Here is a 24,716-nt window from a genome sequence, read left to right on the forward strand (position 1 = left end):
CGATTCTTCTAAATTAGTTTGACTTCATGCTTTACCACAGATTTAAAATTAAAACATTCTAAACAGTATCTCTTCTATTCAGATTACCTTAGTGTTCTAAAGTGTATTGGCAGTATTAAATAGAAAAATATGCATTCATTTGGTGAATTCAGGATATTATCTAAATGTTTGGATGGTCCAAATTAACTGAATAAGTATTTCATTCTATGTAAGTGGCATTACTTTTGTAGAGAGCCAGGATTCTCTATCTATTGTTTTGGATGATTTGCATTATAAAACTTTTATATAGACTTGTTGGGCATGAGTTTTATAAACACAATTCTAAATTATTTGTATGGAAGGTAAAATGGTTTATATGTGTTTAGAAAATACTTTAAATTAGGATATTCTAGAATTAATCTTGGTCACATACTTTTGTAAATCTTTTAATTTATAAGGAGTAAGTGATTAGTCCTTGTTGCCTAGCTGCTTTATGATTTTAAGGTCGGTGCTCACAGGGGAGATTATTAGTGCCAATTTTCTCAGATAAGTTATATTGCTTTTATAATATATTTTTGCTGCATTTGGATAAGTGATTTTTTTTTGCAAGGTATTCATAACAATTTAACCAAAAAATGAAGACAAATAGTAAGTATGGATGGATAGAGTGATAAGCATGTGTTTTTGTAGATCAACTAACATTCAACTTGAATTGCATATCATGTTAATTGACAGAAGATTCAGATAATCTACAGAATTCCAATTGTTTCAATTTTATGTGAAAAGAAAATGGCGGGCTAGGCCAAGTGGCAAATACCTGTAATACCAGTGATTCAAGAAGCTGAAGCAGGAGAACCACAGGTTCAAGGCCACCCTCAGCAATTTAGCAAGGCTCTTTCTCAAAATAAAAAAAATAAAAGGGCTGAAGATGTGGCTCAGTGGTAGAATGCCCATGGGTTCAATTCTCAGTAGAGGAGGGGGGTGGGGGAAGAAGAAGAAAAAAGAAGGAAGGAAATGGTAAAACTAATTAGTGTAGTGTTTTAGCAAAGTGTTACTAATATGTTTGAACCCAAAATTAGTCCCATGACTAGGTGTCATCTTCATCATTTTACAGCTGAAGAGATAGATAATTTTCCCAAAAAGCATGCCCAATAAATGGCAGAATAGTGATTAGAGCCTAGGCCCTGCCTACTTCCCAGAGTTGTACAAATTAAATAAGTTGCCACTAATAATGTAATAAGATTACATTATTTTATTCCTTCTTAATTTACAAAGTACTTTCATGTATTTGCTGTAAGGAAAAAAGGAATAAAGGAAATAAAGAGATGAGAGGTGGCTCAACAGTAATACAGGTTTGTTTGGGATAAATCCGCAGAGGGTGGCCCAGTGGAGGCTGTGACCCCTCTTCTACTTACAGCCTGGGGTAGATATAGGGGAAGGGGTGAAGGGATTAGGCTGTTGCTAGGGGTTGGCCAGGGAAGGGTAGGGAAGGGTCCTTATGGTGGACACCTCCATTCTTTGAGGTGGTCACTGTTCCTTGTCAGACCAGGTGTTTTCAGAATTTCAGCTAACAATTTTCTTTTGTATGATGACAGAGTGTTTGTGGTTTCTTTTCATAATGATGGGGTATGTCTGGAGTTTAAGGTCAGGCCAAGTCACAGTGACTGTGAGGTGACTCTTGTTCTAAGATGGAGTATGTTTCAAAATGGTGTTGCCTATGTCAAGTTCTACCTAACAGTTACCTTATTTATTCTTCATAGAAATTTCATTTGAAAGATAAAAAATCAATCACAGAAAAATTAAGTGTGTTTAAGACAGAGCCTGAGCTTTCTGACTCAAAGTTCAGATTTGTTTAATATAACACATATATTTTCCCAGCATACCACAGTATATAGAAGCACTTTGAAATAATGCATTCAAATAGAGCAGATAATAATTTATCATCCTCAATCATTCTGCAGCTCCTGTTAATGTAAATATGAAGATTGGTCCCAGGGACTGAGGAGGAGGATCACAAGTTCGAGACCAGCCTCCACAGCTTAGCAAGATCCTGTCCCAAAACAAAAAATAAAATCAGTAGAATAAAAGAAAGGGACTAGGGGGTGAGAGAAGGGGAGGAAGGAGGAAAGTGCAGGGGAGAGATAGTGGCCAAATTATATTTTATATCGTATGCATGTATGAATATGTAACAACAAATCCCACCATTGTGCATAACTATAATGCACCAGTAAAAAATGTGGAATAAGGTGCTGGAGATATAGCTCAGTTGGTAGAGTGCTTTCCTTGCCTGCACAAAGCTCTGGGTTTGATCCCCAGTACAAAAAAAAAAAAAAAAAAAAAAAAGTAAAATAAAATAAAAGGGCTAAGGATGCAGCTCAGTGGCATAGGGCCCCTGGGTTCTCTCCCCAGTACCACAAAAACAAACAAACAAACAAAAAACACATAGATACTGAGTTGGTAAATTCACATATCTCTTCATTGAAGCATACTTCACTATTTTGGAGACTTTAATCTGGTTCCTTTTTTCAAAAAATAATATCTATTTATATACTTTGGTTAATAATTTCTTTTTCCTCATACTGTGAGACAGTATTTAAAGGCATATGTAGGCAGGTCAGCTAGCAAGTATTTATTGACCTTTTAAAAGTAAAATGTATCAGCTTAAATTGAAATGCAAGTTGCCTTTCTCTTTTCCACTTGTCATGGAAAAAATATGTAATTCTTCAAATTGGAACGGATATGAATAAGCATCTTGATTATTTGAAAGAAAAGGGTTTATTTGTTTTCTGTTTTTAGGAATATGACAGAACTGATGGCTTTTCACATGGTCCCTTTGGCTTAAAGCCTAGATCAGGTAAATATATATTCTTTAAATCAAATTAATTAATTTTGTTTCAAGTTGTAATATCCCAGTTTTGTAATATCCATATAATATCCATTTGTAATATCCATAGTTTTAATTACACCATAGATTCTTTCCCCTCTCCTAAAAGTGATTTTCTCTTAAACTTGTCTTTCCAATTCCCATTCTCATTTCTTTCTTCCTCTTTACCTTCAAGCTCCTGAAACCTCAGCTCTTTGGCTTAGATATACTGCAGTCTTATTTCTACTGTGCTGTGACTGCTGTTAGAATGACCCCTCTGCCAGCAGACCAAACACTGTTTGAAATTATAACACTCCATTATATTATAGTTTTTTAAAAAGGGATCTTTTCACATTTGGCAAACCCAAAAGAAAATGGATCCATGTTACTTGGCAAGGTATTGAATTATAGTTTTTATTCCTGAATAACTATATTGACCTTCAAAATAATTTCCTTTTTTTCTTTAAAGATAAAGGTTGACATATGTTCAGTACTCATATTTAACCTGGATCATAAGTTTCTAATAACATGTTTAAGTAAGAACATGTGTCGGTGATAGAAATCATTATACTTTTGTTCTCTGTTGCTTTCAGTTATATAGGTGGTATTCAAAGATACACTTGGAAAATATTTTGAATGTATTAATAAGTCATAGTGATTTATGTAATTTTGTACTGATTCTTTTTGTCATGCTTCTTTCTCCATCAGTGGTTGTTCCTTTAATTAGCTTTGAAATAAGTTGGTAAATTTCTGTTTTTATAAAGCTTTTAGCCGCTCATCTCGCCAGGAATATGGGGCTGCAGATCCAGGATTCACAATGAGAAGAAAGATGGAACACTTAAGGGAAGAACGAGAGCAAATAAGACAACTTCGCAATGTAAGTCAGATTGACCTTTAAGACTTGCTTTAGGGCTGGGATGTAGCTCAGTGGCAAAGCGTCTGCCTTGCACTTGCAAAGCCCTGGGTTTGACCCCCAGTTTCAAAAAGACAAAAAAAAAAAGACTTGCTTTATAGAAATGGGTTTAACTTAGAAAAATTAGTGAGGTATATGGGTTTATTTTCAATGTTCTTGAAAATTTTTTGATTAAATAACAATTAGTAATATAAATATTTAATATATGCTTAGGTAAAATATCTGATTTGTATCCATTTCTTTATAGAATCTTGAATCCAGGTTAAAAGTTATTTTGCCTGATGACATTGGAGCTGCACTGATGGATGGGGTTGTCCTTTGCCATTTAGCCAATCATATAAGGCCACGCTCTGTAGCTAGTATTCATGTACCATCACCAGCAGTGGTAAGTTTTGTCTATAGTTCTCCAAAGGAATGTTAGAAATACCGAGGTGCCACAAGAAATCAAACACCAGTGCTCAAAAGTGGGTGGACAAGGCATTTACTCCTACCAGAAGGGCATGCTACCAGAACCTGTCTAGTATACACACCTGGGCAGGAAGTTTTTATCCTTAATACAGTGCTGCCCTTTGCTTTTGATTGGAAGAGCTGGGGGTTCTAATCTACATGATTAGCTAATTTTAAAATTGGGGTGGGAAAAGGGAAGGGCTAAAATTAATATGGCTACAATTGGATCCAATTAAGGCTAAATACTATATTCTAAAAATGGACCACTGGGCTTTCTATTTATCACAGGAAAATATAGCTTCCTATAACGGTCTTTAAATAATAGACTGTACCTCAGTAAATTAAAATTTCAGTTTTGGTTAAGTTCTGTATAAAAATGCTTGAAAATAAATCTTTCTTCCCCCAACCTTACTTTACAGCCCAAGCTGAGCATGGCAAAATGTCGAAGAAATGTAGAAAATTTTCTTGATGCTTGTAAAAAGTTGGGTGTCTCACAGGTAATTATTTATCCAACAGAATGATTATTTAAATATTAATTTGTTGCATGCAAATTAGAGTCTTCAAAATAGCATTTAATAATGTTTTCAAAATATGAACATTGATACTGTCTCTTGGTGTTAATCCCCGCCCCCCAACCCAGAGGCTTGGCTCTGGGGGTTCCGTGGGCTGGATTTGGTTGCCCACCTATATTGCAATTAAGAGAAAAATGATATAAAAAATGAATTCATTTGTATTTTCATATAAACTGGGATCACAGCTAATTTGCCTTCCCTGAACACATAGAAGTTTAGTATTGAATAGGAAAAAAGAACAAAAGCAGGGAGCTCAGAGATATGCATATACACCATACTGTGTGGAGTTACAAATCTGTTTTTTCAGGTTCTTTTGGCATCCTTGTGCCAGGAGCTAGGGCTTTGGGGGGCAGTTTCTGTTTAGCTTCCGTTATCAGCATGAGGTGATTGCCTCTGGGAGGTTGAGATGGAGAAATAGCTTAACCAGGTTATCATGACAATAGCTGACTCAGCTATTGTTATAAGTTTTCCAGTTTGAAAGGAGCAGCTGTTACTGTACCTTCTTTTTACTATGTTGCTGTAGATAATTGCAGAAGTTGTGTAATAAATGTTTTCAAAACAATTTATAAAACAGCTGTCTTATGGAAAAGTTAACTAACCATGCGTAGTAGCCATATTACAGTTTGGTTGTACTGGCAATGCTACTATCATTTTTTTTTTCCTGCTGGGGAACATTTAGATTCCTCTATTAATCAATGGATAGACCTCTGACTGGAAGATTGGCATTAGTGTAACAGCATTTTAAGCTTTATTTAAAATGATATTGAAAATGTTAGTACCTAGTATGATAATATCTGCAAGGGCAAACTTTGAAATTTGTGGAAATTAGCTTGTGTTTCACATAATAATTACAGTGTTATAAAATTAATGATTAAATTTTTATCCGAATTTAAGGTTCTATTGTTCGATGCTCACCCAAAGACTAGGGAGACCAAAATTAGTGGAAGGAAACGGGTTTATTCAAAGTCAGCCCCGAAGAAGACAGAGAGGATTTCTTCTTCCTTCCCCCTTGAAATCTCTATCTCAGAGGGCTCAAGGGCATGAAGAGTTTTTTTTTTTTTTTTTTTGAGAGAGAATTTTTTAATATTTATTTTTTAGTTTTTGGTGGACACATCTTTATTTTACTTTTATGTGGTGCTGAGGATCGAACCCAGAACCCCGTACATGCCAGGGCTACCACTTGAGCCACATCCCCAGCCCACCTGAAGAGTTTTTATGGGGGAAAAGGAGGCCACATGAGATAATGGGCAGGTTCTTTCTTTCCTGGGCTCCTGTTTTCCTCCTCATTGAAAGGAATCCTGGCTTCAACCTGCCATTTTCCTTTCAGACAGCTGCATTGCCTTTCTGCAAGTCAATTCCTAGAAGCTGAGGAGAGAAGGAACATTTCAGAGGCCTCTTTCAGGAGTTTAGACTATCATATAAAAGTTTGTATAGCTCAGGGGTTGAACGCTTGCCTCACATGTGTGAGGCACTGGGTTTGATTCTCAGCACCACATAAAAAAATAAATAAATAAGTAAAACAAAGATATTGTGTCCATCTACAACTTAAAAAAAAAAAAGATGGCTCCCTAAAAGATTAGGGAGGGAAGGTGAAAGCAATTCTGTGAAATACATCTTTCCAGAGTGTTGGTCTGTTACAAAAGCAGTATTATGAATATATATTGGAAATTAAGGTTGGAAATTGGAAATTAGACCCTAATTTACAAAAATGTTTAATAAAAATGTTGCATTTAAAACAAAAAGTTTTACAAACCCAACCTTAACATGACTGACTGGTGAGGGAAATCACACTGTAAACAGAACACAATTGTGCTTGTTAGGTCTTTTGAACAGTGTCATCATAATCTAGTCTTCAGATTCCATTTTAGCCTCTTTCTTCAAGGGAGCAAATGTAGTGTATATGTAATGCAGGAATTATTATTACCTTTTTTCTATGCTTAACATGTGATGTTTTAAATATTTATTTATTTATTTATTTTTGTGTGTGTATGATGTGGTGCTGGGGATTGAACCCAGGGCCTTGTGCATGTGAGGCAAGCACTGTACTAACTGAGCTATACCCAGGCCCTTAAATTTTTAATTCTTAAAGATCTTGGTTAATTCTTTTTTGTGCCCTTACTCTTAATGAGAAAATAGAAAACTTAGGACAGTTTTTTTTCCAGCTATTATTACATTACATTTATTTTCTTATTTTGCATTTTCATTTTAAGAATTTTTGTTTCCATGAACACATAAGTGGTAATATACAATCTTTTTCACTTAATTCTTTTTGTTCTAGGATATTTTCTAGTTTTTAACATCCTTATTGTGATATAATAGGTGTAAAATAAAGGACATGTAAATAAGGTATATGATTTTATCCATTTTGGGGATATGTGGTGCTGGGATGTTGAACCTAAGGCCTCACACATGCTGGGCAAGCACTCTATCATCCTCAGCCATAATAAATGTTGATATATACATATACCATGAAATCATCATCACCATCAAAGTAATGAACATATCCATTATCCTCAAAAGTTTCCTCCTCTCCCTCTGCAATCCTTCCTTCTCTAGGCAACCACTAATTGACTTTATAACATAATAGATTAGTTTGCATTTTTCTAGAGTTTTTATATTAATGCACTAATACAATGTGTTGATTTTTTTTTCTTTTACTTGGCATGATTATTTTAAGACATGTCAGTATTGTTGCATATTTAAATAGGCCATTCTGTTTTGTTTCTGAGTAGAATTTCACAATTTGTTGATCCATTGGCCTGTTGGTAGATATTGGGATTGTTTCCAGTTTTAGGGGTTATAAAAATAAAGCTGCTGTGTACAGTTGTGTATAAGTCTTTGTGTGGATATTTGTATTCTTTAATTTTTAGTAAATACCTGGCAGTGGAATACCTGCAGCCTTTAGTAAGTAGGTGCTTAACATTTTAAGAAAAGTACAAAATTCTCTTCTAAACCAGTTGTACCATTTCACAGTATTATCGGCAGTATATGAAATTTCATTTTCTCCGTATCCTCGCCACTTCTGTATGACTGACCTTTTTAAGTTTTTAGTCATTGTAAATAGGTATTTATTGGCCTCCCAATACAATTTTAATTTGCACTTCCCTGAAGACTAACAGTATTGATCATCTTTTCAAGTACTTAGTTGCCATCTGTGTATCTTCTTTTTGGAAGTGTATTTTCTAACCTTTTATCTATTATTATTACTTACTATAACTTGCCTTTTAATATAGATTTTTAAAATATTTTATGTATTTTTCTCTCTTTTTTTTTGTCTTTTTTTTTTAACTGGGGGTCGAACCCAGGGCTTTGTGAATGCAAGGCAGGTGCTTTGCCACTGAGCTACATCCCAGCCCAATAATTATCTATTTTTAAAATTGGGTTGTTCTTCATAAATTATGGACCAAGTTCTTTATAAGACCTGTGACTCACAGATACTGTATCCTAGTTTTTGGATTGTCTGTGTCTTTCAAAGAGCAGACATTTTAAAGTTTTGAAGTACAGTTTGTCTTTTTTTTTTCTTCTTTTTTTAGTGGATTATCTTTTTTTCTCAAACCTAAGAAATCTTTGCATAACCCACAGTCACAAAGATTTCCTCCTGTTTACTTCTAGAAGTTTTATAATCTTAGGTTTTACATTTTATGTCTATGATCAATTTTGAGTTAATTCTTGCATATTGTCAAAGCTAAAGCTCTTTTTTCAGCCTGGGATTGGGCTCATGTATTGATTGTTCTTTTAACATCTTTCCTGAAATATAATTAACATACATAGCATTCATTGATTTAAAACATACAATTAAATGGTTTTTAGTATAGTCACAGAATTGGGCAACATTCATAATAATCTAAGTGTAGAATATTTTTGTTACCCTAGAGAGAAACCCCTTACAATGCATTGACTGTCCCTTCCTGTTCTGTCTCCGTGTATTTGCTTATTCTGAACATTACATATAATGAAATCATACATTATGGAGCCTTTTGTGTCTGACTTTTTTCACTTAGTATAATGTTTTCAGGGTTTCTGTGTTGTGGCATAAAACAGTACTTCATTTCTTATTAATGCTGAGTAGTATTCCATTGTATGCATATACCACATTTTGTTTGTCCATTTGTCAGTTGGTGGACATTTGGGTTGTTACCACTCATCATTTATTATAAATAATGCTGCTGTGAACATCTAAGAACAAGTTTTCATTTGAACACTTATTTTCAGTTCTCCTGGTTATAAACCTAGGAGTGGAATTTCTAGGTCAAGGTAACTATGTTCGTCTTTTTGAAGAACTGCCAAGATGTTTTCCAAAGTGGCTGCGCCATTTTACATACCCACCAGCAATGAGTTAGGGTTCTCATTTCTCTTCATCCTCACCAACAATGGTTACTGTCTACCTTTTTATCCTAGCTATTGTAGCAGGTACAAAGTAATAGCTCATTATATTTTCAATTTGCATTTTTCTAATAGTAAATGATGTTGAACATCTTTTAATATGCTTATTGATAATTTGTGCATATTCTTTAAAGAAATTTGTATTCAAAACCTGCATCCATTTATTAATTGGATTATTTATCTTATAGTTATTGAGTCATGGGTATTCTTTATATATTCCAAATACAAATCACTTATGAGGTACAGGATTTGCATTTATTTTCTCCTATGCTGTGGGTTGTCTTTTCACTTTCTTAATGTTATCATTTGCAGCACAAAAGTTTTTTATTTGTTGAGATACAGTTTATTCATTTTTCTTCTGTTTCTTGTGATTTTGATAGTATAGCTAAGAAGACATTACTTAATTCAAGGTCATGAAGATTTACATCTATATTTTCTTCTAAAAGTTTTATAGTTTTGTGCTTAACATTTAGGTTTATAATCCTTTTTTAGTACAGTTTTGTGCATGGTGTGAGGTAGTGTTCCAAATTCATTCTTTTACATGCAGATGTTTATTTTCCTAGCACCATTTGTTGATAAGACTCTTCTTCCTCTCATTGAATTGTCTTGGTACCCTTGTCAGAAGTTAGTTGACCATAAATGTAAGGACTCTCAATTGTTTATTTCCTATCAACATTCTTTTTTTTTTTTTTTGGTACCAGGCATTTAACCCAGAGGCACTTAACTACTGAGCCACATCCCCAGCCCTTTTTTATATTTTATTTAGAGATAGGGGATTGCTAGGTTGCTTAGTCCCTCAGTAAGTTGCTGAGGCTGACTTTGAACTTGTGATCCTCCTGCCTCAGCCTCTTGAGCCACTGGGATTACAAGTATGCACCACTTTGTTCTTGATTGTAAGCATTTAATCTCTCATCTTTTAGTATGATATCAACTGTGGTTTTTTTGTAGATGCCCTTTCATGAGTTTGAGGAGTTTCCCTGCATTCAGTTTTTCCTGCAAAATTTGTTTAAAAATCTATTCTTTCTCCATTCATCTTCCTTTGCCTCTGTATCAAAAACCATTTGTCCATTTATCTGTGAGTCTGTTTCTGGATTCTTTATTTTGTTCCATTGACATTTTTTTTTCCCTATATGTACATTGGTAAAACAACATCTTGCTTACTACACATTTTAAAATCAAATAGTATTAGCACTCTAACTTTCTTCTTCCTTTTTATAGCTATTTTGGCTATTCTTGGTCTTTTGTATTTCCATATAAATCTAGAATATTTTGCCCTTCTACACAAAAATTTTTAAAAAATTAGATTATTATAGAAGTTGTGTTTAACATATAGAACAACATAGGTGGAATGATAACAATGTTGAGTCTTTCCATACACCAAGTATATCCTTACTAAGGTATTCTTTAATTCCCTCAACAATGTTTTGTAGTTTTTACTGTATAGATCTTGTGTATTTGTCCTGAAGTATTTTATACTTTCGTATTTTACATGCTATTGTATGTGATTGTTCAGTTGTAATTTAATATCTCACTCTTTGTTTCTAATATATAGAAATATAATCAGTCTTTATATATTAATCTATATCTTACAATCTTGCTAAATGTACCTATCCGTTTTAGTGGCTTTTTGTAGATTTCACAGAATTTTGTATATGGTTGTTCATATTTTCTGTGAATAGAAACAGCTTTTCTTCTTTCTTTCTGATCTGAATGTCTTTTCTTGTTTTATCTTGTCTTGTCTGATTACCCTGGCCAGATATCCTAGCACAATGTTGAATACAAATGGCAAACATGGACATCCTTGTCTTCTGATTTTTTTAGGACAATTTCAGTCTTTCACCCTTAAGTACGATGTTAGCTGTGAGATTTTCACAGATGATCTGTATGAAGTTTAGGGAGTACTCTTACATTCCTAGTTTCCTAAAGTTCTTACCAAATGGATCTTGGATTTCATCAAATGCTTTTTTATTTTATTTTATCTTTTATTTTTAAATAAGTGACAGAGGAATGCATTACAATTCATATTACACATAAAGAGCACAATTTTTCATACCTCTGGTTATATATAAAGCATGTTTACACCAATTTGTGTCTTCATACATGTACTTTGGATAATGATGTCCATCACATTCCACCAGCATTGCTAACTCCCTACCCCGTCCCTGAATAAATGAACTCATCAAATGCTTTTTCTTCATCAACTGATGTGAGCATGTTATTTTCATTTTAGTTTGTTACTATTATAAATCACATTCATTGATTTTCAAATGTTAGTTCAACCCTGCATTCTTAGATTAAACCCCACTTGATCGTGGTGGGTTTTTTTCTTGATGTTGTTATTGCTTTTTTATATTATTGGATCAGTTTGTTAAAATTTTGTTAGATTTTTGCTTGTATGTTTATAGGGATACTGGGTTTTAGTTTTCTTTTAATGTCTTTGTTGGTATTAAGGTAGTGCCAACTTCCTGGAGTATGTATTCCTTTCCTCTTGATTTTTCTTAAACATTTGGGCAGAATTGATATAATTTCTTTCATCTAATGAAATTTATGAATAGTCTATCTAGGCCAGGGATTTTCTTTGTGGAACTTTTTTTTTTTTTTTTTTTTGTGGTGCTGGGGATTGAACCCAGGGCCTTATGCACGCAAGGCAAGCACTCTACCAACTGAGCTATACTCCCGGCCCCTGTGGAAATGTTTTATACTACAGTTTAAATTTCTTTAACAGATAGAGATATATTCTGGTTATCTATTCTTGTATGAGTTTCAGTATATTTTATCTTTCAGAGAATTTATCCATTTCTTCTAATTTGTCAAATTTATCTTATAACATTGTTTATAGTATCTCCTTACTATCATTGTATTTGTAGAATAACTTGTGATGTCACTTCTGTTATTACTGATATTGCTAAGTCTCTTTTTCCTGATTGGCCTAAATAAAGGCTTATGAATTTTTAAAATTCTTCTCAATGAACTACATTTTGGTTTCATTGATTTTTTTTTTCTTTCTAGCATTTTTCTCTCATCTTCATTGTTTCCTTCTTTCTATTTGGCATTGATTTAATTTGCTCTTTTTCTAGTTTCTAAGGTAGGTACTAAAGTCCCTAATTTGAAACATTTCTCCTTTCCTCATTATACTCTTCAGTGGTGATTTGAATAAGTATGTAAAATACCATGAGAACACTAAATGGAGCAATAAAAATGGAGATGATAAGATAGTTTTTAGGGAACTCTTTTATTTATTTTGTTTGTTTTGAAGTACAGGGGATTGAATCCAGGGGCATGTTACTACCACTGAGCTCCACCTCCAATGCTTTTTATTTTTTATTCTGAGATAGGGTCTTGCTACAATGCTGAAGCTGGCCTTGAACTTGCAATTCTCCTGCCTCAGCCTTCCAAGTCTCTGAGATTACAGGCACGCACCTCTGTGCACAGGATAGTTTTTGAGAACTCTTTAAAGATATCATCAGTGGTATTTTATGAATATATTAAGGGAGTAAGGAAGACAAGGAAAGCTATTATGATTCCTATGTTTATATTGGTAGAAAATGAATAGTTTTTTACTGACCAAGATATAAAATACAGAAGGATAAACTAATTTAGTAGAAGTAGTTCTGTTGTGGACATATTGATTTTTATATGTTTATTGGACACATGTTTGGCTGTTTAGTTGGCATTTGCTTGATAGAGAGATTTGGGGAGGAAATGAAGATTTGGAAGTCATTATGAGGGATAATTAAAACTAAGAGAATAAATGAAAATACAAGGAATGGATACAGTGTAAAAAGAGAAGAGAGTGACAACAGAATCCTTGGAAGCATTTAGGATATTAGAATAGGATCGATGAAAGCTAATGAAAGCTATTGCACAATTTGCTGTCAGAAAAGTTGAAGAAATAAAAAGAATGAGGTCATACAACATAAAAAAGAGGTAAGGTTTCAAGAAAGGCATTAATTAAAGGCTCAAAATGATATAGCAGTCAAGTAGGCATGTGCAACATTTAACATTTAAGAAGACATTGCTGACTTTTTTTTTTTTTTACTAGAGTAATTTTAGTGGGTAGATTCTTTAGAGGCAGCTGTAAAATAGCAGTAGTTGAGTAGTGAATGGGAAATGCAGGAGTGGTGACCTCTTCCTTTACAGATATTTTCTGTGTAGAGAAAGAGGTTTAGTTGTAAAGTGATAGCATTTCAGAGAAGGCCAGCCTCTATAATCCTTTACTTAGTGTAAGTTAAGAACCAAAACACATTAGATTACAATATTTACTAGAGAAAACAGAATTGTGCATTTTTTACTTGAAGTTTTACAGAAAGTATACTTTAAAAATCTGATTCTGAGGGTTGAGGATGTAACTCAGTGGTAGAGCCTTTGGCAACATATGTGAGGCCCCGGGTTCCATCCCCAGCACTGCACACACACACACATAAGAAAAAACAATCCGATTCCAACTTAAGTTTAACCACACACAAAATATTGAATGTTCAAATATCTTTTTTTTTCTTTTCCAGGAAAGACTCTGTTTGCCTCATCATATTTTGGAAGAACGAGGTCTTGTGAAAGTTGGCGTCACGGTTCAGGCCCTCCTTGAATTACCTACGACCAAGGCATCTCAACTTTCTATGGCTTGATAACATTTTAAAAATTATAAGTGTGTAGTTTCATTTATTTGAAGCAATTTCAGATATCTCAAATTCATGAATAAAAATGTCCAGTCAAAAATAATTTGCCTTAGGTCAAGCCTTAGGGTTTTTACAAAAATTACATTAAAACATCAAATTGAAACTGAATTGCCCAAGCTTCTTTTGGGGGAAAACTGGATTAATTTAATAAGAGTTTTTGATGAATTCGAATTTTCTTTTTACTATCAGTTAATAACCTTGGTTATTTTTCAAAATGCAGATTGATACTCAATTTAAAATATGTATCCAATTTAATAATCACATTAGGTTTAATTTTTTTACATCATAACATACTAGTAAACATCTGGAAAATGGTAATCTTTTTTTAGCCATTTAAAACAATTCTATATTTGAGTTATTTAATACAGTTCTAATTCTAGTTTATACACAACTTCTTTCATCTTTGTTCTTAGTTTTCTAGAAAAAAATGAGTAGGAAAAAACCAAACTCTGGCATTCTATTAAATTCTTTTAGTATTATAGGTTGGTGCCAAACTATTTTCAGTTGTACTGTAGATTGTTTACATGTGAAGTGCCTGTGTAATTGATGAATCTTATATAGTCTTAAGCATTTTTGCAATTTCTTTTTTGTATCAATAGAGTCAACAGAACTTTAAACTATTTTAGTAGGTTTTGTAAGGTCAATACTATGTGAGGATTTAAATGTGCCTCACATCGTGACATCATGGTTTTTTAGTTAGTCCATTACAGTTTTCCTTAAATTGGTTATTTCATGTTGTAAAAAAGCAAAACAAAACAAAACAAAAACAAAAAATGTTAATATGCTTAATTTATGCTATTTAATTTTGCAAAACTTAATCATTTTTAAAGTGTATTATTTGAAGAGTATTTTATTTCTGTATTGAAAATGTTACACAAAGCAGTAAGATTTTTGAGAACTAGTGAAGTACTAATTATGAAGGACATTTTGATAAAACTGCCAAAGTTTGGATTTGTATCTTGATTTTCAGGAACATTACATCAGTGCTACCTTTAGCTATATTCAGAGAGCAGCAATTGAGGAATAAGTTTTTATTCAAAATCTGACCATTTGTGGATCTTGTACACCGATGCTCCTCAATTAATTTGATGTTGAGTTAAACATAGACTGTTCCAAAAATATTTTCATGAGATACTACGTCACACAAAGTTCTTGTCTGACTTAGAGATGGATAAATTTATGTTGGTAGTAGTGCAGGAATTTTTCAAAAACATTACTGTAATGAATAACTCATTTTCCTATAAAAGAACCTTAATTACTTTTGTAGTAGCCAAGCATCATATCTTAAGTATGTGATCATTTGCACTTGTTACCTCTTAATATGGATGCAACTTATTAAAAATGTTGGCCTGGGTATTTCGAAGGGTATATATAAAAGGTAAAAACTAGTGTGCCAAATGGTATAGTAAGGGTTGACTTAGGAACAACTCTACTATTTTTGATCAGTTGGCATGAAGCCATATAATTAAATTTTGGCTTTAGAATACAGATATTCTTTACACTCCCCAAGGGTCAAATTGGAGCTTTTGAAGAATTAAAGCTTCTTATGACTGTAAGGTATAAGAATTAAATTATTAGTAATTTATTACTTTAAATATTTGAGCTAATTTTTCCTTTTCAGTTGTGTCTTTTAAAAAACAAAAAAAAAAAACAAACCTCATTGACATGATCTCCCTAGTGAAAACTTGGAATATACAAGAAATGGCCAGTATGTACCTTAGTTGATAAGTTTCTAATTTAGAAGTTTGACAGTGTTACAAATTAAGTAACCACTAAAAACTGCAACAATCATTCATACTTCTTTTATAGTTATCATGCTATCGATTTCCTCTTATTATTAATCTAGTGTTAGTTACTTTACAAGTATTTTCCTATTTCATATCATTAAAATAGTAGTGAAATCGTAGGCCATTCCCTTATTGCATTTCCCTTGTCAGTTAATTATTCCTTTAAAGAGAAAATACACCAGAACCTCATTGTAGCATCCTTTTTGCAAATCCAAATTCCACTTAAGATGGGTCCAGTGGAGGTCCATACCATGACATTTCATTTAGTGTTGTGTCAGAGGGCAACACCATCTCTGAAGCAATTTCACAAGTCCCTGAGGACAACAGTATACCAAGGTTCTGATGTATTTCTTTTAGTAGTTTTTATGTGTAAAATTTATCCTAAATGTTTTTATTGTTATTATATATTTACTTCATCAGTTATTGAATTAAGAATGATTATCTTTATTTGAATGGATTTGTGATTTCATGAGGGTTGACTAATCAGACTAAAATTTTTATTGGACCCTTAAAAATTCAATAGATAGCTCTTTCTGTTAAATTTTATGACTATGGCACAAGAAAGAAGTGATGGTGGATATGTTACAATTGAAATAAGGAGTAAAAATGCATTGCCATTTGTTTAATAATTATCTTTATAGAATGCTAGTTTAATGACTTTTATAACTGAATTTTTTGAAGAATTCAGAAAAGTTTGTATTGCTCACAGATCTATCATAATGGATTTTCTGATGCATTTAAAAGTAAATGGAACACTAAATGTATATTACCGATGCAAACTGTGGATAAAGTTGAATGAAAAAAATTTAGTGTGGGGTTTATTTTCTCATTATCAATTCTCTACCCATCACATCATCCTTTTTTTTTTTTTTTTAATCAAAAGAGCCAGTGTTTATTCCCAAGTGTAGAAACAGACTTTGTAAGAATTCCATCAGACTTTGAGAGGATATTCAAAGTGGATTGTTTCAGTTGGGTGCAATAGTGCACATCTGTAATTTGGAGGATGAGGCAGGATGATCTTGAGCCCACAAATTCGAGGACATCCTGGGCAAAATAGGTATACCCCATATCAAAATAACATAAATTGTTTTAAGAGTCCAAATTCCCTTTACATCATTTCTATTTTCAGAAGATAAAAGTTTCTTCAAAAGCAATAATTTTCTAGGATGTTTTCACAAAGTAATGTTATCTTTATATAAGATACTCTTGCCGGGTGCGGTGGTGCATGCCTGTAATCCCAGGATTACGAGTTAAAAGCCAGCCTCAGCAAAAGTGAGGTTACAACTCAGTGAGACCCTGTCTCTAAATAAAATACGAAATAGGGCTGGGGATGTGGCTCATTGGTTGAGTGCTCCTGAGTTCAATCCCCAGTACCACCGCCCCCCCAAAAGTTAAACTCTATATAACAAATTTAAGCAACAATTCTATAAAATTAAAGAATAGGTCAAACATTGTGATTTTTTTTTTAATCACAGAGCGCTAGTCATACGACTGAATTGCTTATAAGCTCCTGTGATAAGAAGTATAATCTTCCACTTTCAGGTAGTTCTAATTTTTAAAAAATTCACATATCTTAAAATAACTATTATTTGTTTGTAATTATGATTGATTCCAGAAGTAAAAAGTCATTCAAGTAAATGTTATTAAAGATAATATTGCACCTTAAACTCTCAGAGTTAAAGAAAAACTAAAGTGAGTAAATACTTAGCAGAAGATGTTTGAAAACTATTCTATCAAAAATTTTGATTCACCTTTAGCTAAGCTTGTTTTCTGCTTTAGTAAATCTACAGTTCTGATATTCTATATGAAATGGTCCTAGAATCCTCAGGCATCTATCCCAATGTCCAGACCACTCCAAAGGACTGATGCATTGTTGCAGATACATTAATTTAGAAGTATCCAGATATCTTCTGGAATTGGTGAACTGAAAATAGCAAAAGCTATATGTTTCTTAAGGTATTTTCTACTCCTGTGTTATAAAACATGAAAACATTCCTATGCTCATGAATTTTCACAGGTGTGTGTGTGTGTGTGTGTGTGTGTGTGTGTGTGTGTGTTTAACATTAAGTCTCTGTTTTAGCAAAATAAAGTCTTGTTGTATTAGAAAATAAGTTTAGAATGACTATCTCTGACATAAGTAATTTTGAGAATTTTAGCATAATTTATGAAACATAAGCTATGAGAAATAGGTCATCAGAATTCTGACATAAGCATTTTAGGATAGAAAACTACTAACTGAACAATTTGAAAGTTAATAAAATGAAAAGAGAAAATGCTTTAAAATGTGATTATTTTTAAATTTAAGTTTTTATATAATATTTTCTTGGTTTCTCAAATGAATTATTTTGATTACTCCACCTTATAACGTTAGGGAAAAATTATTTTTACTCTATTCCATTGAGATGTATCAATTATCTACTAAAAGAGGTGAGAAATTTATTGGTTTTGTACTTATGTAAATAAATAGAAATAATTTTTTCAATAGCAATTTGAATTTTCTAAATCTTTATTCAGACAGATCTAAGTCATTTCTAAGGCAAATAAATACAAAATAATATTGTATAATTTATGAACTAGTAATGAAAATTATGCTTTAGGACAGTGATGCTTAAACTTTAGTGTGTGTGTGTGTGTGTGTGTGTGTGTGTGTGTGTGTATGTATGGATCACCTGGAGATCTTGTTAATCAAATACAGATTGATTCAACAGGTCAAGAATGGGACTATCCATAGTAATAAGGCCTCATAGATTTTCTAATGTGATAGTAATATCAATCTACTATACAATAGTAGTTTGGTATTTTGACTAATGCTTTTAGAATCTTTACAACAGACAGTTAACATTTTTAATAGATCTGTATTAAGGACTTTATGGGAAAAGGTAGACTTTATGTTGAGATCAGTACTGTTTCATTTTGTTTTTAAAACGTGCATGCGTGTGCATGTGTGTGTGTGTGTGTGTGTGTGTGTGATTCTAGGAATGAAACCCAGGTACTAGAACTTGCTACACAAGCACTCTACCCCTGAGCTGAAACACCAGACCCTAAAAACAATTTAAACATACATGGCCATAGAATTTTCAGGGTAAAGGAAGTTAGTTGCCTGAATAATATGTAATTATAAAATGATCATATATATATATATCTAGACAAGTTAATGTCATGTTACATTAACAATATTAAAGCATAACAGTTCCCTCTTTTGTCATACTTGGAAAACTACGTTCATTTCTCATGAGCTTTTTTTTAATATTTATTCTTTTAGATGTAGTTGGACACAATACCTTTATTCTATTTATTTTTATGTGGAGCTGTGGATTGAACCCAGGGCCTCACACATGCTAGTCAAGCGCTCTATCACTGAGCCACAACCCCAGCCTCTCTCATGATCTTAATGTCAGTCATTCCATTCTCTTGCTAGACAGCACATCTACCTTAATTTTAATTTAAAAGCAACATTATCTATTCAGGTTACTTTGTATATGAAGATGATATACAAGTATACAAATGTATATATTTAATTTTAAATATTTGTGATCTATTATCAGAGCTTAAATTTTGATATAGATTATATTCTATCCCTTGTAAAACAAATGAGAAAGAGTATTTTTTTGTAAAATAATTTTTCTGATTTAAAACACTTGGAATCATTTTATTTAATTGAATAGCCTTACAAAGGTACTTGATAAATTGCTAGTTAAAAAACAAATTAAAATTCAAGCCAGTATGAAATACCAAGAGCAGCCAAATGTCTTTCTTGGCAAGATACTACTCATTTACTTTGATTTTTTTAAATCTTTATTTTATTTATTTATATGTGGTGCAGAGGATCGAACCCAGGGCTTCCCACATGGTAGACAAGTGCTCTACCTCTGAGCCACAACTCCAGCTCTCATTTACTTTGATTTTTAATTGAGTTATAAATAATGCAATTTATATGTCTGTACCTATGTTTGTCTCTCATTCATAATCTTTTTTTGGGGGGGGTACTGGGGATTGAACCCAGGGTGCTTAAATACTGAGCCACATCCCCACCCCTTTTTAATATTTTATTTTAGAGACAGGGTCTCGCTGAGTTGCTTAGGGCCTCACTAATCTTCTGAGGCTGGCTTTGAACTCCCGCTCTTCCTGCCTCAGCCTCCCCAGTTACTGGGATTACAGGCGTGTGCCACCATGCCCAGCTTCTCATTCATAATCTTTAACATGTAAAATTAACCCCTGAGTAGAAATTTGTGTCATGCAGTAACTCATATCATAAAATGTCACATACTTGAATATGATGATGATGATGATGATTAGTAAATTAAATATACCCATAAATATATATTTTAAAATATGAGTATATGGGCTGGGATTGTGGCTCAGCAGTAGAGTGCTCGCCTAGCACATGCGGGGCCCTGGGTTCGATCCTCAGCACCACATAAAAATAAATAAATAAATAAAGGTATTATGTCCAACTACAATTAAAATAATAAATATTAAAAAAATATGAGTATAATTTGTTGGTACTTTTTATCATCAAAATTTCCAGTTTTTCTGTGGATTAGATAAAGAAGAATTCATGGTATGTTACTAGGTATAATCATAATTTTTTTAAAATAATTTTTTAGTTGTAGAAGGAGACACCTTTATTTCACTTATTTATTTTTACGTGGTGCTGAGGGTAGAACCCAGGGCCTCACATGTGCAAGGCAAGTGCTCTACCACTGAGCCACAACCCCAGCCCCAATCATAAAAAATTTTAACACCATAAAACAATTTTATAATTTGTGTTATTACCATTCTTCATTTTTTCAGGCTAAGAACTGAGGCTCAGAATTATGATTTGAACAATTTTTAAGCACCAAATTGGCCAAATCTCTGGATTGTTTACACATTGTACTGAAACTTGGTTGGATATATGATTTTGGTTTTTTACAAGTCCTTCAGTTTAAAATTTTTATGACCACTTATTCACAATATGGTGAAAAAAATAAATTAGCTAATTTAAAACACCTTTTTGAGCACTTACATCATACCAGTTGTTGATATTGTAGGTCTTGAGGTTTACAAGATTGCTGGGTTTTAGCTGTTGTATTAAAACATACATAATTAACATTGATACTATTAAATACTACCCTTGAAATTTAGTTTTCATTCTTATATTTTGCATGCCATTTTGTTTACTTCTCAGTAATGAATTTTGTAATTGAATATTCATTACTGCTAGATGGTTCCAACAGTTAAAACCAATCACACACACACACACACACACACACACACACACACACATATACACCCATTTCATTTTTTCCTAGATTTATTGAAGTATAGTTGAAAAGTGAATGTTCTAGATATTTAAGGTGAACAACATGATTTATTCTTTCCTTTTTTTCTTTTTGACACATGAATAATTATACTGTATGAAATTTAGTACATGTATATAATGTGGAATGGCCAAATGAGGGTAATTAGCATTTCCATCTCCTTATTATTTCTTTATATTTTGGGCCTTTGAACTCTTCTCTTTAGGCTCTTCATAAAATATATGCTTGTTCTCAACTGTAGTCGCCCTACTATGCTGTAGAACACTAGGACTTATCATTCTTATCTTAGTTATATTTTGGTATCCTTTATCCAACCAGCCTCTGTCCCCACTACATGCTACCCTTCCTAGTCGCCAGAAACCAGTATTCCAATCTTCTTTGAGATTAACTTTTTCAGTTACCACATATGAGTGAGAACATGTGGTATTTGTCTTTCTTTATCCAGTTTATTTCACTTAAGGTCATGTCTTCCAGTTTTATCAATTTTGGTGTGAATAACAGGGCTAAATAATATTCCATTGTGTATGTATACCACATTTTCTTTATCCATTTATCTGTTGATACACACTTTGGTTAATTTCATCTCTTGGCTCTTGTGAATAGTGCTGCAATAAGCATGGGAATACAGGTATCTTTTTGACAAACTGATCTCATTTCCTTTGGATAGATAACCAGACACTGCATAGCTAGGTCATACGGTAGATCTATTTTTAGTGTTTTGACAAACCTCCTTACTGTTCTCCATAATAAGTGTATTATGCCATTAACGGTGAATAAGTTCCCTTTTGTTTGTATGTTCACAGCATTTGTTATTTTCTTTTTTCTTACTAGAATGAGGCAATCTCTCACTGTGGTTTTGATTTGCATTTCCCTGATGACTAGTGATATTGAGCATTGTTAATTTGTATATCTTTTTTTTTTTTTTTGTGGTGCTGGAGATTGAACCGAGGGCCTAGTGCATGCAAGGCAAACACTCTACCAGCTGAGCTGTATACTCAGCCCTATATATCTTCTTTTGAGAAATGTGTATTCAGATTATTTGCTCATTTTTAGTAAGATTATTCTGGAGGTTTTGAATTTAGTTTTTGAATTCCTTATATATTCTGGATATTAATCTCTTGTCAGATGAATAGTTTGCAAATATTTTCTCTCATTCTGTAAGTTGTCGCTTTACTCCATCGATTGTTTCCTTTGTTGTGCAAAGGCTTTTTAGTTGTTTTTTTTTAATAATCCCATTTATCTAATTTTGCTTTTATTACCTGTGCTTTTAGGATCTCACCCAAACAATCATTGATTATACCAATGTCTTGAAGCATTTCTTGTTTTCTTCTACTACTTTCATATTTTCAGAGCTTACATTTAAGTTGGATACATTTTGAGTTTATTTTTTATATGGCGAGGAAAAGGGGCCTAGTTTGATTCCTCTGCAAATATGGATATCCAGTTTTCCTAGCACCATTTATTGTAAAGGTTGTCATTTTTCGAGGTTTTGGTGCCTTTGTCAAGAATCAATTGGGTATAGATGTGTGGATTTATTTCTGGGTTTTCTGTTCTGTTCCATTTTTCTATGTGTTAGTTTACGACAGTACCATTCTGTCTTGTTTAATAAAATCCTGTAGTATGTTTTGAGTTCAGATATTGTGACACCTCTAGCTTTGTCTTTATGTTCAAGATTGCTTTGGCTATTTTGTGTCTTTTGTGCTATCATATGAATTTTATTATTTTTAAAATTCATGTGAGGAAAGCCATTGATAGTTTGGTGGAGATTGCTTTGAATTTGTAAGTTGCTTTGGGTAGTGTGAATATTTAACAGTATTAATTCTTCCAATCAGTAAATATGGGAAGTCGTTCTGTTTTTTGTGTTTTCAATTTCTTTCATTAGTGTTCTGTAATTTTCATTGAAGAAATCATTCACTTCCTCAGGTAGATTTATTTCTATGTATTTTATATTTTTGGTAGCTATTATGAATGAAGTTTCTTTGTTACCACATTTGTTATTCGTGTGTAAAATGCTACCAATATTTGCATGCTGATGTTGTGTCCTGTAGCTTTAGTAAATTCATTTATCAGTTCTAACGGTCTTTTGGTGGAGTGTTTAAGTTTTTCTTAGAATCATGTTGTCTGCAAACAGATAATTTGACTTCCTTCCTTCCTACATGGTGGTTTTTTTTTTTTTTTTCAGGGCTGAAGGGATACCAGGGATTGAACTCAGGAGCACCCGGCCACTGAGCCATATCCTAGCCCTATTTTGTATTTTATTTAGAGACAGGGTCTCCTTGAGTTGCCTAGCACCTTGCTTTTGCTGAGGCTGGCTTTGAATTCGCGATCCTCCCGTCTCAGCCTCCTAAGTCTCTGGGATTACAGGTGCGTACCACTGCGCCCGGTGGCATGGTAATGTTTTAACATACATGTACATCTTGAAATGATAACCACTATCAAGCTAATTAACATATCCCCTGTCTCACAGATGCACCTTTTTTTGTGGTGAGAACATTTAAGATCTACTTTAGCTTGCCATATTTCAAGTATACAATTAACTATAGTCACCATAGATCTCTAGAATTTATTCATCCTGCATAACTAAAACTTTGCACCCCTTTACCAACATATCTACATTTCTCCCACCCCTAAAACCTAGTAACAACCATATTAGTCCAATAGCAGAATGCCATAAACTTGAAATTTAATTTTTATAATTCTGGAGGCTGGGAAGTCCAAAATCAAGAGGTAGATTCAATGTCTGTTGATGGCCCACTTTCTGATTCATAAATGGCATTTTCCCCCTGTGTCCTCATATGGTGGAAGTAACAAGCTCATTTGCTCCTCTTTTGTAAGGCACCAGTGCCATTCAGGAGGGCTCCATCATCATAACCCAATAATTTCCCAGAAGGCCCACATCTTAAAACCATCACACTGGGGATAAGGTTTCAACATATGGATGTGGGGAGGACACGAACATTCAGAATATAGCAACCGTCATTCTCGTCTCTTCTAATATTAGTTCAATAGTTTTGGTTTCCATTTGCAAATAAAATCTTAGAATATTTGTCTTTCTATGCCTGGTTTATTTCACTTGGTGTAGTGCTCTGTAGGTTCATCCCTATTGTCCCAAATGACAATTTCCATATTTTTAAAAAAATATTTTTAGTTATAGATTACACAATACCTTTATTTTATTTATTTTTATGTGGTACTGAGGATTGAACCCAGGGCTTCACATGTGCTGGGCAAGTGCTCTACCACTGAGCTACAAATATAGCCTCTCGGTCTTTCTTGACCAATAGTCTCCCCCACCTGCCCTGGGTGTGTGTGTGTGTGTGTGTGTGTGTGTGTGTATACACCACTTTTCTTCTTTATCCATTTGTCTGTTGAAGAACATTGAGGTTGATGTCATTTTTGACTGTAATAAATAACAATACAGTGAACATGGGAGTACAGATATCTCTTAAAGACACAGTTTCATTTGCCTGGGATATGTATCCAGAAGTGGGATTGCTACATCCCATGTAATCCTATTTTTAATTTTTTGATGAACCTCCATACTGTTTTCCAAAATGACTATGTCAGTTTATGTTTTCCCCAACAGTGTGCAAGGGTTTGTTCCCTTTTCTCCACAACCTCACCAACAATCATTTATCTTTTGGTAGCTGTCCTAACACATGTGAGACGATATACCATTATGGTTTTGATCTCTGATGAGTAGTAATGCTGAATTTTTCATGTATCTACTGGCATTTTTCATGTCTTCTTTTGAGAAATATCTATTCAGATCCTATGCCCATTTTTTTTAAAA

The 24,716-nt window shown here is 33.2% G+C and overlaps 1 protein-coding gene across 1 annotated transcript in view; it reads left to right on the forward strand.

The window, feature by feature from the left end:
• Positions 1 to 16,416, forward strand: part of Lrch2 (leucine rich repeats and calponin homology domain containing 2) — a 99,585-nt gene extending 83,169 nt beyond the window's left edge. The window contains 5 exon segments of the mRNA XM_015497914.2: positions 2,776 to 2,833; positions 3,607 to 3,719; positions 4,003 to 4,140; positions 4,622 to 4,699; positions 13,663 to 16,416. Of these exon segments, the coding sequence (XP_015353400.1) occupies positions 2,776 to 2,833; positions 3,607 to 3,719; positions 4,003 to 4,140; positions 4,622 to 4,699; positions 13,663 to 13,782 (507 nt within the window). The 3' untranslated portion in view covers positions 13,783 to 16,416.
• The last annotated feature ends 8,300 nt before the right edge of the window (positions 16,417 to 24,716 follow it).

The sequence above is a fragment of the Marmota marmota genome, unplaced genomic scaffold (assembly GCF_001458135.2).
Source record: "Marmota marmota marmota unplaced genomic scaffold, marMar, whole genome shotgun sequence".
NCBI lineage: Eukaryota > Metazoa > Chordata > Mammalia > Rodentia > Sciuridae > Marmota > Marmota marmota.